Here is a 13,420-nt window from a genome sequence, read left to right as displayed (position 1 = left end):
GGAGCATGTTTGATGACCCCTTTGATCATAGGAAGAATTTGAACAGACCTTTGCGATTGTTCAAATGTGTCTAATAGAAAATCTTCCTCTGCCTCATCAGAATGCATAGTGACCCCATGGTAAATGGCAGCTCTGTTCAATAGGTGCCCAAAACCAATGTTATCTTCTGGGGGAGAAGGTTTTGATGGGTATGACTGTGGGTCAGGAATATCTGGTACATCCCGTGGGTTTGGGTACTCCCAGTCTGGATCATTTAAAGGGTATGGGAAAGGCTCATCTTGGTCTATCCCTCTCCCTAGACTATACTCATCATCCTTTTGAGGTGAGTGTGAAGACAGATTAGGAGAATGTGGAGGAGAAATCTGTGGTGAAATGTTAAGAGGAACAGGGGATGAAGGAGAAGGAAGTATAGGAGAAGAAGGGTGCATAGGAGATGTGGCAGAGTCCTTCTTCTTGGCAGGTACTACAGGTGTGGGTGTTTTATCTGCCTGCCTCTTCTTGTGTGGTATAGTGGATACAGCACCTGTTTTGGGTCAATGTAGATCTTGTTTTGTAGAGGATCTGGTTGGAAAAGTTTTTCTCCTTGTGGAACCTTTGTCGGCGCCAATTTTTTCGGTTCCGGACGAGGTTGCTGCTTATCTTTAGCCTTAGGAGATGTTACATTGTCCTTTGGCGTAGTTTTCGGCACCAAAGGTGTTGTTTTTTCGGTGTCGTAGTCTGTTTCGAGGGCTTGGGTGCATCAGAATCAGGCCTTGTTGGTCGTCTTCGGTAGTGGAAGCTGGTCTCGTCGGCTTCGGACGCTGGCTTCGTACCTTTGTCTTTCGAAGTCGACGGTCTTGGAGCCGAAACTTCTTTCGGTTTCGGTGCTGAGGGAGCTTGTGGGATAGGCACGTGCGGCTTGCTCGGTAAAGAGCTACCGGAAGGCTTAATTACTTTCTTCGAAGCCGGGCACGATGGCGGGGCTTTCGAAGTGGGTTTCGGTCGCGACTGGGCCCCCGAGGCAGAGTGTTGACCGTTGCTTTCGATCTGGGTGCTGTGTGCGGTGCAGGGGCAGTAGTACTCACGCGCTGACCCGATGGTATGGAGTCATCGGAGTCGTCTGCCTCTGACACGATTTGGAGAGCATCGGAATCTTCTTTGGGAACGAACGGAACCTCCTCGTCGAAGTGTCCACCGGTTCCGGAGCTGATCTCTGCATGTCGCGTCGACGGGCCCTCCGATCTCAGATGGTTTTCTTGAATCGAAAGTATGCGCAGGCTGTACAGCTGGACTCATCGTGTTCTGGCGATAAGCACAGGTTGCAGACCTCGTGGTGGTTACTGTGTGGAAACTTTGCTCCACACCAGGGGCATTACTTAAATAGCGTCCTTTCTATGAGGTGTAGGCCTCACGGCGTGGATAGGCCCAACGGCCCGCGTCGACGACCGGGATCGAGCTGATAGAGTCGAAACGATGTTAGTCGATATCGAAGGTAGTTAGGTAAAGTTTTAATGATTTTTTGCGCTTCAAAGTACTTGAAAAGTATATTTCGAGGTGGAGAGGAAAAAGTTCATCCGAACCCAGTGGCGGAAAAAACAATCTAAGGATGGAGTCGATGCCCATGCGCACTTTCGTCCAAGGGAGGAGTCACCTATCTCGTGACTACAAAAGACTTCTACCAAGACGACAACAACATGCAATCATCGAAGCCCAACACCAGGTGGCGATCTAATGCAAAAGTGTAGTATCTGCAGCTCATATGCCTCGAACATCAAGTTTAGGCAAGAAAACAAGTACAGGCACAGAGGAATAAAAACAAGTCTGGGCAAGAAAACAAGTACAGGTACAGAGGAATAAAAACAAGTCTGGGCAAGAAAGCAATTTGGGCAAAGGGGAAATCTACACGATTAGGCAAAAATAATCCAGGCAGAGCTGTGCAGCAGCGTGGGGAGCGACCTGCCTGCGAGCAGGGTCAGAGGATACATGTCCAAACATTATCTTGCTCTTATAAATGCCATCAAGCATACCATAATTTATTTTTCTGCTTGTGTGACACTTTCAACAGCCTATATCTGCTGATTAAATACCACATTGCAGCATCAGTGCAGCTACAAGCAATTTATTTTAAACTAATACTGTATACATTTAACATTTTGTGGTACTGGATAGTGAGTTTGACAGACCATCAGGGTGGCGGAGGATATTTCCTTAGTCACCCTGACAGACAAATGTGTCGAATAAAACATGACCGCTGGCCTACCGGTCCTCTCTGTACATTGAAAGGAACATAATGGCGGTTACATTTAATGCACAATATATTTGGTAGACAGGCGGTGTCCGTTAGGACGGATGTCCATCAAACCTTTACTATTTTTTTGTTGCTCAGAAACAAATTCATAAAGGGGGTGGGGGAGGGGGCCACGGTGCGGACAAAATAGACATTTCCTGGTCCAACCGAAATAGTGTAGGATGTAATGTCTTTTGTCTGACAGCCCCTCCTCCATCGGGCCATTGCAATAAATATTTAATTGACAGAAAAATAAGGTCCCCTTGTGTTTAAAAGAAAACAAAGCAATGGTTGGGTGGGCAGAGTACTCTGTTGCATTTGTGATGGAGTAGCTTGTCCCGCATACTCTGCATTAGCCCCTCATTATTTTGAGCCAGGATCCGGTATGCATGCATTGATATTCCACAGGTTATGAATATTAATGAAGATCTCATAACCGAGAAGTCATTGCATTCTGGGATTTCACACAGGCAAAGACATACTACTGTTTATATGTCTCAGAGAAAATCATAAGAATTTGCACTCAGACTCTGAAAATTAACAAATGTGCATTTACTTAGGATACTACTCATACCTCAACATATTATTGCAACACCTACAAGAATTTTGGCTGATCATTTTCAACAATAATTCTGCTAGGAGAGACTCGCCTATCACATGCTGACTCTTCAACCCCATACTTTCATGTTCCCTGTCAAACAGTCACCCTAAAATTGTTAATTTTGAGTACAGCCTGCCATGGATTGCTTAACTGGCGTGATATCTTCTGTCAGCATGTATCGTATGGTATCTAACTCCCTTTGTTAACAGTATCTTTGAAAGGACCCCTCCACAAAGTGGATTATCGTTATTTATAAATAGATATGCTTGAAGGTGGGCCTTCCTAAACTCCATAAGCTCAGATAATATTCATGATTGGGTTATGGCCATGTCACGAGGGAAACAGGGGATGGGTATGGTATGAACATATGAGAGAAGTCTACCATATCTTCTGTTTCTGCAGGCATGTAACAAATATACCATCCCTTAGGCCCTCCTGTGCCAGCCTTAAGATGAGCCTCGAGAAAGACCACTTCCGCAACTCATTTACAAAGATTTACACTGAGATTTTACCAAAGTACATGTTAAAAAAAAAAATATCTAAGATGGCCATCATTGACTAAGTACCTAACTTAGACACTGTTTGGGACCAGACTATGTCCCAAACCTATTCACAATTTGGGGGCCAGGCTTGGAGTACCAAAAGCAATGTTGCATCTTCAGATCACTAAACTTCCTAGTCTGACGCTTGGAAACAAATCAAGACAGTATGTAAATATTGCCACATTTCAATGCTAGAGAAGCATTTTTCATGCAGATACTTATTTAAATTCAGAGTACCTACCATTTCCTCATCCTCTGCGAGCACCAGATCATAGTCGCTGAGGGACACACAGAATATGATTGCAGTCACACCTTCAAAACAGTGTATCCATTTCTTTCGCTCTGATCGCTGACCACCGACATCAAACATCCTGCATTAAATAAAGTCAAGATCATTTTGAAAGTAGATGTCTGGATGCTGGACAGCTTCTGAACATAGTTCCCACGCCCCAAACAAAATGGGAGGCATTCCTAGCATTAAAAAATCATGCCTCTAGGTGGTCTTTTGATTGGATTCAGTTTACACCATGCTTGGCCATAACAGCAATAAGATGTTGATACTGCTCCACTTGAGGAAAGAGGTGCCTGCCTACTCACTTGAAGTACAGCTCTCTGAAGGTGAAGTGCGTCTCCACAATTCCCGTTGTCTTGACTCTAGTCCTGAGCACATCCTGCTGGGTTGGAACATAGTTGGGTTGGCCGATTCTCTCCAAGTCATTAAGATAACTACAAAAAAGGCAGGTTATGCAAGTGTAAATTATTACATCATTCGAGAACAACTCTGCATCAACCAGACACAGCACCTAAAAGCCTAGCACTAATGGATGACATGCAAGTGAAAGTCACTTGGCTTAGGAGAAACAAATTAGTTACTTACCTTTGGTAACGCTATTGCTGGTGGATTCTATTTCTAACTGCAAATTCCTCACCTTATGAAATTCCGCAGGAGCCAGACTGGAGCTGGAAAATTCAAAGCAGTGCTCATGAGTGCCAGCATGCGCTGCAGTGGCACGTCAACACCGTTCAACTCCAGAAGTGACGATTAGGGCACACCTATTCGGCCAACACTAGTTTCTTTCAGAAATTCTTCCAACGCCCACAGCCCACAGACGCGGAGTCTGTCCGTGAATTTAACACATCAGTGTGCGGATCCCTAGATTGACATTGTTTTAGATGGAAGAGACCATACCACAGAACGAGAAGCTGGGCAGGCAGTGAGGAATCTGCATTTAGATAGAGTATCCACCAGAAAGAGCATTACCAAAGGTAAATATCTTGTTCTTCTGATGAATACTTTTAACACCAGATTCCTCACTTTGTGAAGAGATACCAAATCAGTACCTTCCAGGTTGGTGGGTCTGACAATCAAGGTAGAAGTGCTTTGTGAATGCGTGCAATGCTGCCTGACATATCCAGGGTAGGCACGTCACATGCCAACATAGTAGTTGCAGATTAGTCTCTGGTGGAGTGACCCTTCCGGGGGCTGCTTCTTACCCATTGTGTAGCAGATCTCGATGCAGAGGACCATCCATCACGAGAAGGTCTGTGTCTGGGCTGCCTTGCCCTTCTTTGTCCCAGAAAACCCCAGAAGGAGCTATAATCCACTTAGTGCTCTGTCAAAATCAATAGAAAAGTCAAGTGCTCAAAGAATGGAGATTCTCTTCCTCTTTCAAGGAAAGAGGCACAGCAAAGGTGGTCAGGAGTTTGCCTCAAGTGAAAAGGCGTCACCACCTTCAACAGGAATGTCGCTCACGCTCAGTTTCTCCACGAAAAAGGTGGTATAAGGGGGCTAGACAGAGTATGAAGTCCACTCACGCAGTGTGCAGTAGATACATCGAACTGTGCACTGATTCGACAGGGGTACACACAAAAAGGTGAGGACTAAATTAATCTCCCTATTTGGAATTTTAAAGGGTGTTGGTGGAAACATTCTGCAAAACCTTTTATAAAAAGCATAACGGGCGATTTGAACAAGCACAGTTGGTCTTTTAAATGTAAAAAAGACTCAAATATCGGACAGGTAACCCTTCAAATATGTCCAAAGATAGCCCTTGCTGGGCCGAAAACAAAGCAAACACTACTACACTGGACAGTGTTGAAGGCAAGGGGTCTAAATGCCGGGTACCACACCATCACGCAAATCTGTCCCATTAACCTGCATATGCAGATTTCATGACAGGGACATGTCCGCTAAGATGACATTAACAACCTCAGTAGGGAGATCAAAAGAACCCAAAGACGCTGGAAGTGTCAGTGAGGAATGTGCAGTTAGAGTATCCACCAGAAAGATGGTTACCAAAGGTAATGCCTTGCTCTTACTTCAAACAGTAAATTCCTTACCTGGTAAATAAATACCAAAGCAGTACCTCTGCAGTTGGTGGGTCTGTGACCGGACTAGGATCAAAAAGTCCAGCAAAACCAAGTGGGCAAAATGCCCCTCTCAAAAGACCGGACTGCTTAGGCACTAGTGCTTCATGAACATATGTACCAACGTCCACTTAGCCACCTGACAAATATTCAGGACAGGCACTCCATGTGGCAGGTCAGTGGTGGCAGCTCTGGTGGAAGTAGCCTATAAGCCTTCTGCGGTTGTTCCTTAGCCAGAGAACAATCTATCAGGAGATGGTCGGTTTTTGCACAGCCTTGACCTTTTTTGCCTCTGAGAACCCCACAAAGAGCTGATGGTCCACCCGTTTTTCTTTGGTGTGATCTATATAAAACTTTAGTGTCCTCTTAAGTCCTAACAATGGAGTCTCTTTATCATTAGAGAAAAGAATGCTGCAAGGGTGATAGTCTGCCAGTCATAAAAAGGAGTAAGGAGTAACCAATTTTGGCAGAAAGGAAGCTAGAGTCCTTAACACCAACTTGAATGGGAAGAATGTTGCCTAATGGGGTTTGACAGAAAAAACCTGCTCACACACCTAGCCGATGTTATGGCGATGAGAAAGACCATTTTCAACATCAAAAGTCTCAATGGGAAACTGTGTAGCTGCTCAAACAAAAGAGGTGCACATCAAAAAAAGAGAACACGTAATTCAAGTCTTACTGTGGCATCACAAAGAGTTGAGGTGCAACTAAATGTTGCAAACTATGTAAAAATCTCATCACAACAGGTGATTTAATTAAAGAATGCCGAGACAGCAACCACAAAAAAGCTGAAACATCCGACAAATATCTCTTAACAGTGCCAAAAGCAAGTCCTTGCTGGGCAAGGACACAACAACCAACCAGACAACTTGGCTTGCAGTGGATCACTTTGGTGGAAGCCACATCAAACCATAAATTCGTCCCATTGACTGGCATACAGATTAAGTAGACATATGCCTCCCGCGAAAATGCTATCAACTGCCTTAGGAGGAAGGTCAAGTAAGGTCAACTGTCCTTCCTCAATCTACAAGCATAGAGATGCAGATTGTGCAGACCTGGGTTCAGGACCCTGCCCTTCTGTTGCAACAGAAGATCCATCCAAAGCGGCAGCTTGATGGGAGGACAGACGCTCATGCAGAGGGCATGCGGGTACCACACTCTACAGGTACAATGCTTACCAATAAGATGACTTGGGCCCGGGTCCATCGTGATATTCTTTAGAACTCTGGGCAGAAGAGAGAGCGGTAAGAAGGCATACAGAAATCCAAATCTCCACTTCAAGTGGAATGCGTCTTCAAGAGAGCCTTCTTGGGCACTCCAAAGAACAAAAGTGTTGACTCTGCGCTTTATTGGTGGTGGCAAAAAATTGTACTATAGTACTGCCCATTGATGGAAGACGCCCTTCACCACCTGCGGGTTCAACTTCTATTTGTGGGCTGTTAAGCGTCAGGGGATGAGTTTGTCCACCCTGGTGTTTAGAGATCCTGCCCAGTGGTTCGCCACCAGAGAAATTCCTTGGCAGTTCTGCCACTTTCAGAGGCATAGAGACTCCTGGCAGAGGACCCAGTTCCCCACCCTGCTTGTTGCAGTACCACTTAGTAGTGGCGGTGTCTATGAGCACCTGCCTTTCTGATGGAGGGCGAGAAGGCATTCAACGGCAAGCGAATCGCCCTCAACTTCAACAAATTGATGTGAAGTTGAGCTTTTGGTGAAGAGCAGAGGCCTCTGATCTCTCTCTCTCTCTCTCTCTCTCTAGCTCTCTCTCTCTCTCCTCCCCCCTCCTACCCTCTAACTCATTCTCCCCCTCTATAGCTTGCTGCATTTGGAGGTGGTGGACAACTGTCTGGGGTAAACCTACCTTTTCAGGTAGTCATTGACGTCGGGGAAACCAGGCACTCCTGACCTCTTCAGATTGGCAGCAACCACCATCACCTTTGTGAACACCTGAGGGGCACTGGCAGACCAAAAGGGAGCAGGGCAAAATGACATTTTTGGTGACCCACCCTTAACTGCAGGTTGCCACATTGGCCCTCTCGGACTGGGATGTGAACATTTGCATCCACCTGCTTCAACACCACCATCTTGTCTCCAGGAAGGTCTCAGCAGAAAAAACCTGGGCCAAAATGAGCATGTTGAATTCGAATTTTGAATTCACAGGAAGACACCATAAAGTAATTGGAATAACAACCAGTCCCTGCTTTCAATGCTGGAACCCACTCTACAGTTCCTTGGGCTACAAAAGCCTGCAATTCCTGGCATAAGATGGACAGGTAGTCCTCAAACAAGTGTTCAACCCTCAGGACTAATCCACTCGCCCGCTAGCATTTGCGAGGGAGAATGGATTAGGAAGAGCTATTTTTTGTCCTACTCGCCCTTTCTGGCGAGTAGGAAGACAAACTAACTTTTGTCCTCGGTCTTTGAAAACGAAGCAAAAGTGACAATATTACACAATTTAAAGGCATTTTTATTGTTCACAAAGGGAATGCGCAATAAAGATGCCTTTAAATCTTGTTATCTTGTCACTTTTTCTCGTTTTTAGAGACGGAGATCAAGTAGGTTGTAGTTAGGTCGAGGGGATTTTCCAAGGTACTAGACCTGCAGGACTAGTACAATTTTTCAGATTTTTCGAGCCCTGACCCTAGCTGACAGGTGTGGTGTGTCAAGAATGTAGGACAGAGCGTAACCTTATTATGCAATCTACAGGACTGTCCGAATGATGTTTTGCCACCCCTGCAGTAAGTGGCTTATCCGGTCACCCACAGATTGCATTTTACCCCTAACGGGGCACTAAATGGATTTTGCAGTTGTTGCTTTAAGGGTGGAAGATTGGGAGGAACACTGCCCTGATGACCAGACCACTATCTGCCGTACACAAGTCCCCCAACTTGAAAGGGTTGGAAACCTGTTGTGCAGGTGTGGAGGCTGGTGTTGTCAAAATGAGGGCCCCTGGTCTAGCCCTTAAAATGGTGAAACAGTTGTCTGGACTGCAGGGCTGAAGATGAAAAACAACGAGAACGTGCATAAGCTCTTGTTTCTTTAAATCAGCCTTACACAAAACAAGCGACAGCCACCAAAAAGGCATGTCTATGAAAGATGCCTGGATGTACCTGGAGACGGCAATGGAATTCCTTCATTTGTGACTTCAAAGCACAACACTAGTTCTCATAGCCTTGCACAGACACTCAGTGGTGTCCAGGTATGAGCTGATGACAAATTTGGCTGCATTTACACCATCTAGATTGGTCTGGACTAAGAAATGTGTTGTAATTTACTGAGGAATACTGTCAATGCAGAATCCTATGATGTCATGGAATGTGGAATAGGAGTTATGTGAGAGAAGGGGTTGGAGCTTGGAGAGAGAAGGCTGACTGTAATGTTGATGCTGATGGATATCTCTTATGACTAAATCATATTCATCAACCTTTTCATCTTGTATGGAATTCTCATTTTAATACTGGCGATGAGGACCAGGCTTGATTGGGGACAAGCCTAGCCAGCATCAACTCCCCTGAAATATTAAAAAAAATGTTTGGGGATCTTTCTACCATTGTGGATTTGGGACGTTTATATCATTACCAAAGATTAAGGACTTTTGTGAACTCTTCTGGACTCTTGAACACTCTGACTTCTGTGTACTCCTGGACTATCACTACTACTTCGTACACATTGAACCATGCGCTTTATAAACCTCGCATGGATCTAATGGATGATTGACTTTACACCATATAATGGTAATAGTAACGGTGATTAAGGTAAGGCTTTGATTTTTATTAGTCCCTACCTTCCGTCTATTGCCAACTGCCAACTGATCACAGCTGCATCTTTCAAGAGGCAGCGACGTTCGGCTAACCTACTCACCGTGGGAATCTCGAGCAGCATTTTCCAGCAACATTGTTGGGACGGACCTCGAGCGGCATTCCACTTGTGCCTGCATTTTTCAATCAGCGATATGCAGCTCGAGCGACATTACTCTGTCAGGTATGGGATCGACGTATGACGACGCCAGCGCTGTGACGTCATCACATAGGGTCACGGCGTGACCTCACGCAGCCGCCATTTTTATTTACCTTACAAACTCTTACTTCCTGGTCATGGTTTACTTTTAAAGGAAAACATTTGAGACAACTTGAAACTGCGCACCAAACAACTCTAAGGAAAGCGACTTGAAAGATGGTAACATTTTGTTCAATTGGTTTTTTTTTTTAGCCATCGATTTTAATGGGACTGCATTTGGTAATTTCTAAAGACTACACTTGGCAATTAGACAATTGGTAATCCTGGACAAACCCACATATCTTTCTCCTCAATTTTATGTTGACTGCGTGTAGCATGTATATACTTAGTTGTATAATTATTGATTTAAGGAATTTACTAGATTAGACATTCTTAGATTTTCTAATGTGTTTCATTATTCTGATTCTAAATGTCATTTTCTATGCTGGAAGACTTGAAGGATGTCGGGGGCTATCTACTCTTGGAATAAAACTCCTATTTCATCTGCTTCCAATTTGGATTCCATTTTTATTTGCATATAAGCTTACTACATATTTTGGCGACGTTTTGTTAAGCTTTTGCTCATATTTATTTATTTTTCTCAAGGAAATGGAATTTTAAAGGAAATGATATAGTCCCACCGACCAACGAGATATATTTTAATGGTATTTTTATGATTTCCTGGACTCCTTAACTACATGTTTTCAAGATGCTCCTGTGAGTATTCATTTTTCCTGATTTTGGGATTGCCTTTATTATAAGCTCTAACGGCCGACTCACCGTTTGCGCTTGCTGACTTGATTGCGCATTCATTCTATGCGCGAGTCTTCTCTTCCCCGTGTATCCCTCTGTTCTCTGCATTCGGAAGTAGGACGTTGACGAGGACTACGAGCGTGTGACGCTGATTAGCGAGCGTGTGACGTCACCACGTTTTGGTGGCCATTTTAGCAAGTTGGGAAGGCTTTCATTTATCGTGATACAAGTTATGAAGACTTGTGTTCATTTTAACAGTGCGATGTCGTTTTTTTTAGCTTAATTGGGCAATTCATGGCTGTACACAGGATCGTTGGAAACATCGAGCTTATGACACAATCTGGTAAATATTTGTGTTATTTTGTGACATTTTGAAACTCTATTCGACACGTATATAAGTTATTTGAATTCAACATTTATATTTTTGTTTTGTGAAAAGAAATGGATAATTCAAACAATAGAATTTTGGCACCTCCTTGTTTTTTTAAAGTACCTGGCAAACCTCAAACACCTTGGCATAAAGGGCTTAGAGTTTTTACTAACTATTTAGAAGCAATTGACGCTTTGGAGTATTCTGAGTCTAGGAGAAAGGCGATTTTGTTTAATCATCTTGGAGATGCAGGACAACAACTTTTTGACAGTCTACCTGTTGTTCAGTGCTCTACTTCAGTTGAGTCTTGGAATGTATATGAAGAAGTACTAGCTCGTTTAGGAAAACAATATAAGGATGAACCATCTATTATGGTTGAACGTCATGTGTTTTTTTTAAAAGGAAACAATCATCTGAAGAGTCAATTGAAGATGACCTGGCACCTTTACGTGTCCTTGCGACCAAATGTGACTTTGGAAATTGTTCAGACACAGCTCTTCGTGATCAATTGGTGTTTAACTGTTTCAATAAGAAAATCCAAGAACGAATTTTGACATGTAAAAATCCTAGCCTAAATGAAGTTATGGTTATAGCTAAAAGTATTGAGTGTTCAGTCACTTCCTCAAAAATGTTGGCTGAATCGTTTAACAATTGTTCGAATTCAATGGTTCCAAGTAACAGTGTTATGTGTGTGTCTAGCGATAGCTCTAGTGTAGTTGATGTGAATGTTGTGAGCACTCGTCCTAAACACAAAAAAGTTGTTGATAGCAAATCTAATTTTTTTTGTTACAGGTGTGGGTCAAGATATCATCTTGGTAACAACCCAAAACGTACCGGACAAGGTAAACGGTGCAATAACTGTAAAAAAATGGGTCATTTTTTTACCATGTGTAGAGTACCAAAAAGTAAAGGGAAAGTTCATCTTGTTTACACAGAAGAAGAGATTTGTGATGCGTTGAATGTTGCTTCTTTGTCTGTGCATATTAATTCTCTGGAGGGTAACAAAGTTAAGGGATCTAACTGCAGTGTATTGATTGGCACAAAGTCTCTTGATGTTATGGCGGATTCAGGTTCGCCAATTACTATTTTAGATGTGAAAACTTTTAACAACTTGTGGATTGATATGCATCTACTTCCTTCTGATGTTAATCCGAAAGCATTTGGGGAGTATGACATCATTATGAGGGGTTATTTTCCTGATTCTATAAATTTTAAAGGAAGAATTATCAACACCAAGATTTATGTAGCATTGAATGGGAGGGACATTTTGGACTGGCGCGACCAAGCTGCTTTGGGTATTATGCTTAAACCAGGTCATCCTGAACCAGTTGTTTTGGGTGAATTTCCTGTTTTGTCTATTGATGATTTTAAAACACATGATCCTGCATTATCTTACATTTTTGAGAAATACTCAACTGTATTTTGTGATAAGATTGGGTTAGTCAAGAATTTTGAACATGTTATAACATTGAAAGAGTGTGTGTCCAGTTGTTCAAAAAGTATGTTCTGTACCTTTATCAGTTAAGGAGGATCTGAAAAAACATCTTGAGTTGCTATGTTCTCAAGATATCATATGCCCAGTTGAGTCATCTGAATGGGTTTCGGCTGCAGTTGTAGTTCGGAAGAGTTCTGGTGAGATTCGGCTGTGTGCGGATCTGAGGGTTTTAAATTGTAATATTCTGATTGATGTTCACCCTTTGTCTAAAATTCATGAAATGCTCGCAAACGTAGGTTCTAGTACATTCTTTTCCACTTTTGATTTACGTGCAGCATATCATCAGATTCCTCTTTCTGCGAAATCACAGCCTTTAACCACATTTGTCACACCATTTGGTGTTTATATGTATAAACGTCTTCCTTTTGGGTTGGCATCCGCTGCCAGTATTTTTCAGAGGTTGATGGATAAAATCTTTGATAACTGTCCTGACATTCAGGCTTTCCAGGATGACATTTTGGTGCATTCTGAAACAATTGACCAACATTACATTTTAATCGAGAGAGTTTTAAGTACTTTGCAATCAGAAGGTTTTACACATTGAACTTGAACAAGTGCAACTTCTTAGCGCAAAATGTTGATTACTTGGGACATAATTTGTCTTGTGGGGGAATTAGACCAAAAGCTTCATTATTGGATGCTATTAGTAGTGCTCCTGCTCCTTTGGATAAGGATTCATTGAGAACATTTCTTGGTCTGAGCGAATATTATGCTCGCTCTGTAAAAGGATATGCTTTAGTGGTTCAACCTTTAAGGAATTTGTTTAAAAAAACACATGAAATTTGTATGGATTTCTGACCAACAAGAGGCATTTAGTGCAGTTAAACGTTTGATTGTCAATGCCCCTGCTATTAAACCATTTACGTATGGTGTACAGTGCATTATAACAGTTGATGCCAGTTCTAGAGGGCTTGGGGCGGTTCTTAGTCAGATAGTCAAGGGAGAAGAACGTACTATTGCATTTGCGTCTCGCACGTTGTCTTCAGCAGGAGCTAAACTACAGTACAATTGAGTCGCGAAGCCTTAGCTTGTA

At 43.0% G+C, this 13,420-nt stretch overlaps 1 protein-coding gene across 1 annotated transcript in view; it reads right to left on the bottom strand.

The window, feature by feature from the left end:
• The window catches only part of GNAI3 (G protein subunit alpha i3), a 332,572-nt gene that overhangs the window by 57,521 nt on the left and 261,631 nt on the right, over positions 1-13,420 (bottom strand). The window contains exons 5-6 of the mRNA XM_078644767.1: positions 4,007-4,135; positions 3,651-3,780 (exon numbers count right to left, since the gene is read on the bottom strand). Coding sequence (XP_078500893.1) covers positions 3,651-3,780; positions 4,007-4,135 — 259 coding nt within the window. The remainder of the gene's footprint in view (positions 1-3,650; positions 3,781-4,006; positions 4,136-13,420) is intronic.

This window comes from Lissotriton helveticus, chromosome 5_1, assembly GCF_964261635.1.
Source record: "Lissotriton helveticus chromosome 5_1, aLisHel1.1, whole genome shotgun sequence".
Taxonomy (NCBI): Eukaryota; Metazoa; Chordata; class Amphibia; order Caudata; family Salamandridae; genus Lissotriton; species Lissotriton helveticus.
The sequence above is the reverse complement of the archived record's forward strand: the minus strand, read 5'-3'. Positions and strand labels throughout refer to the sequence as shown.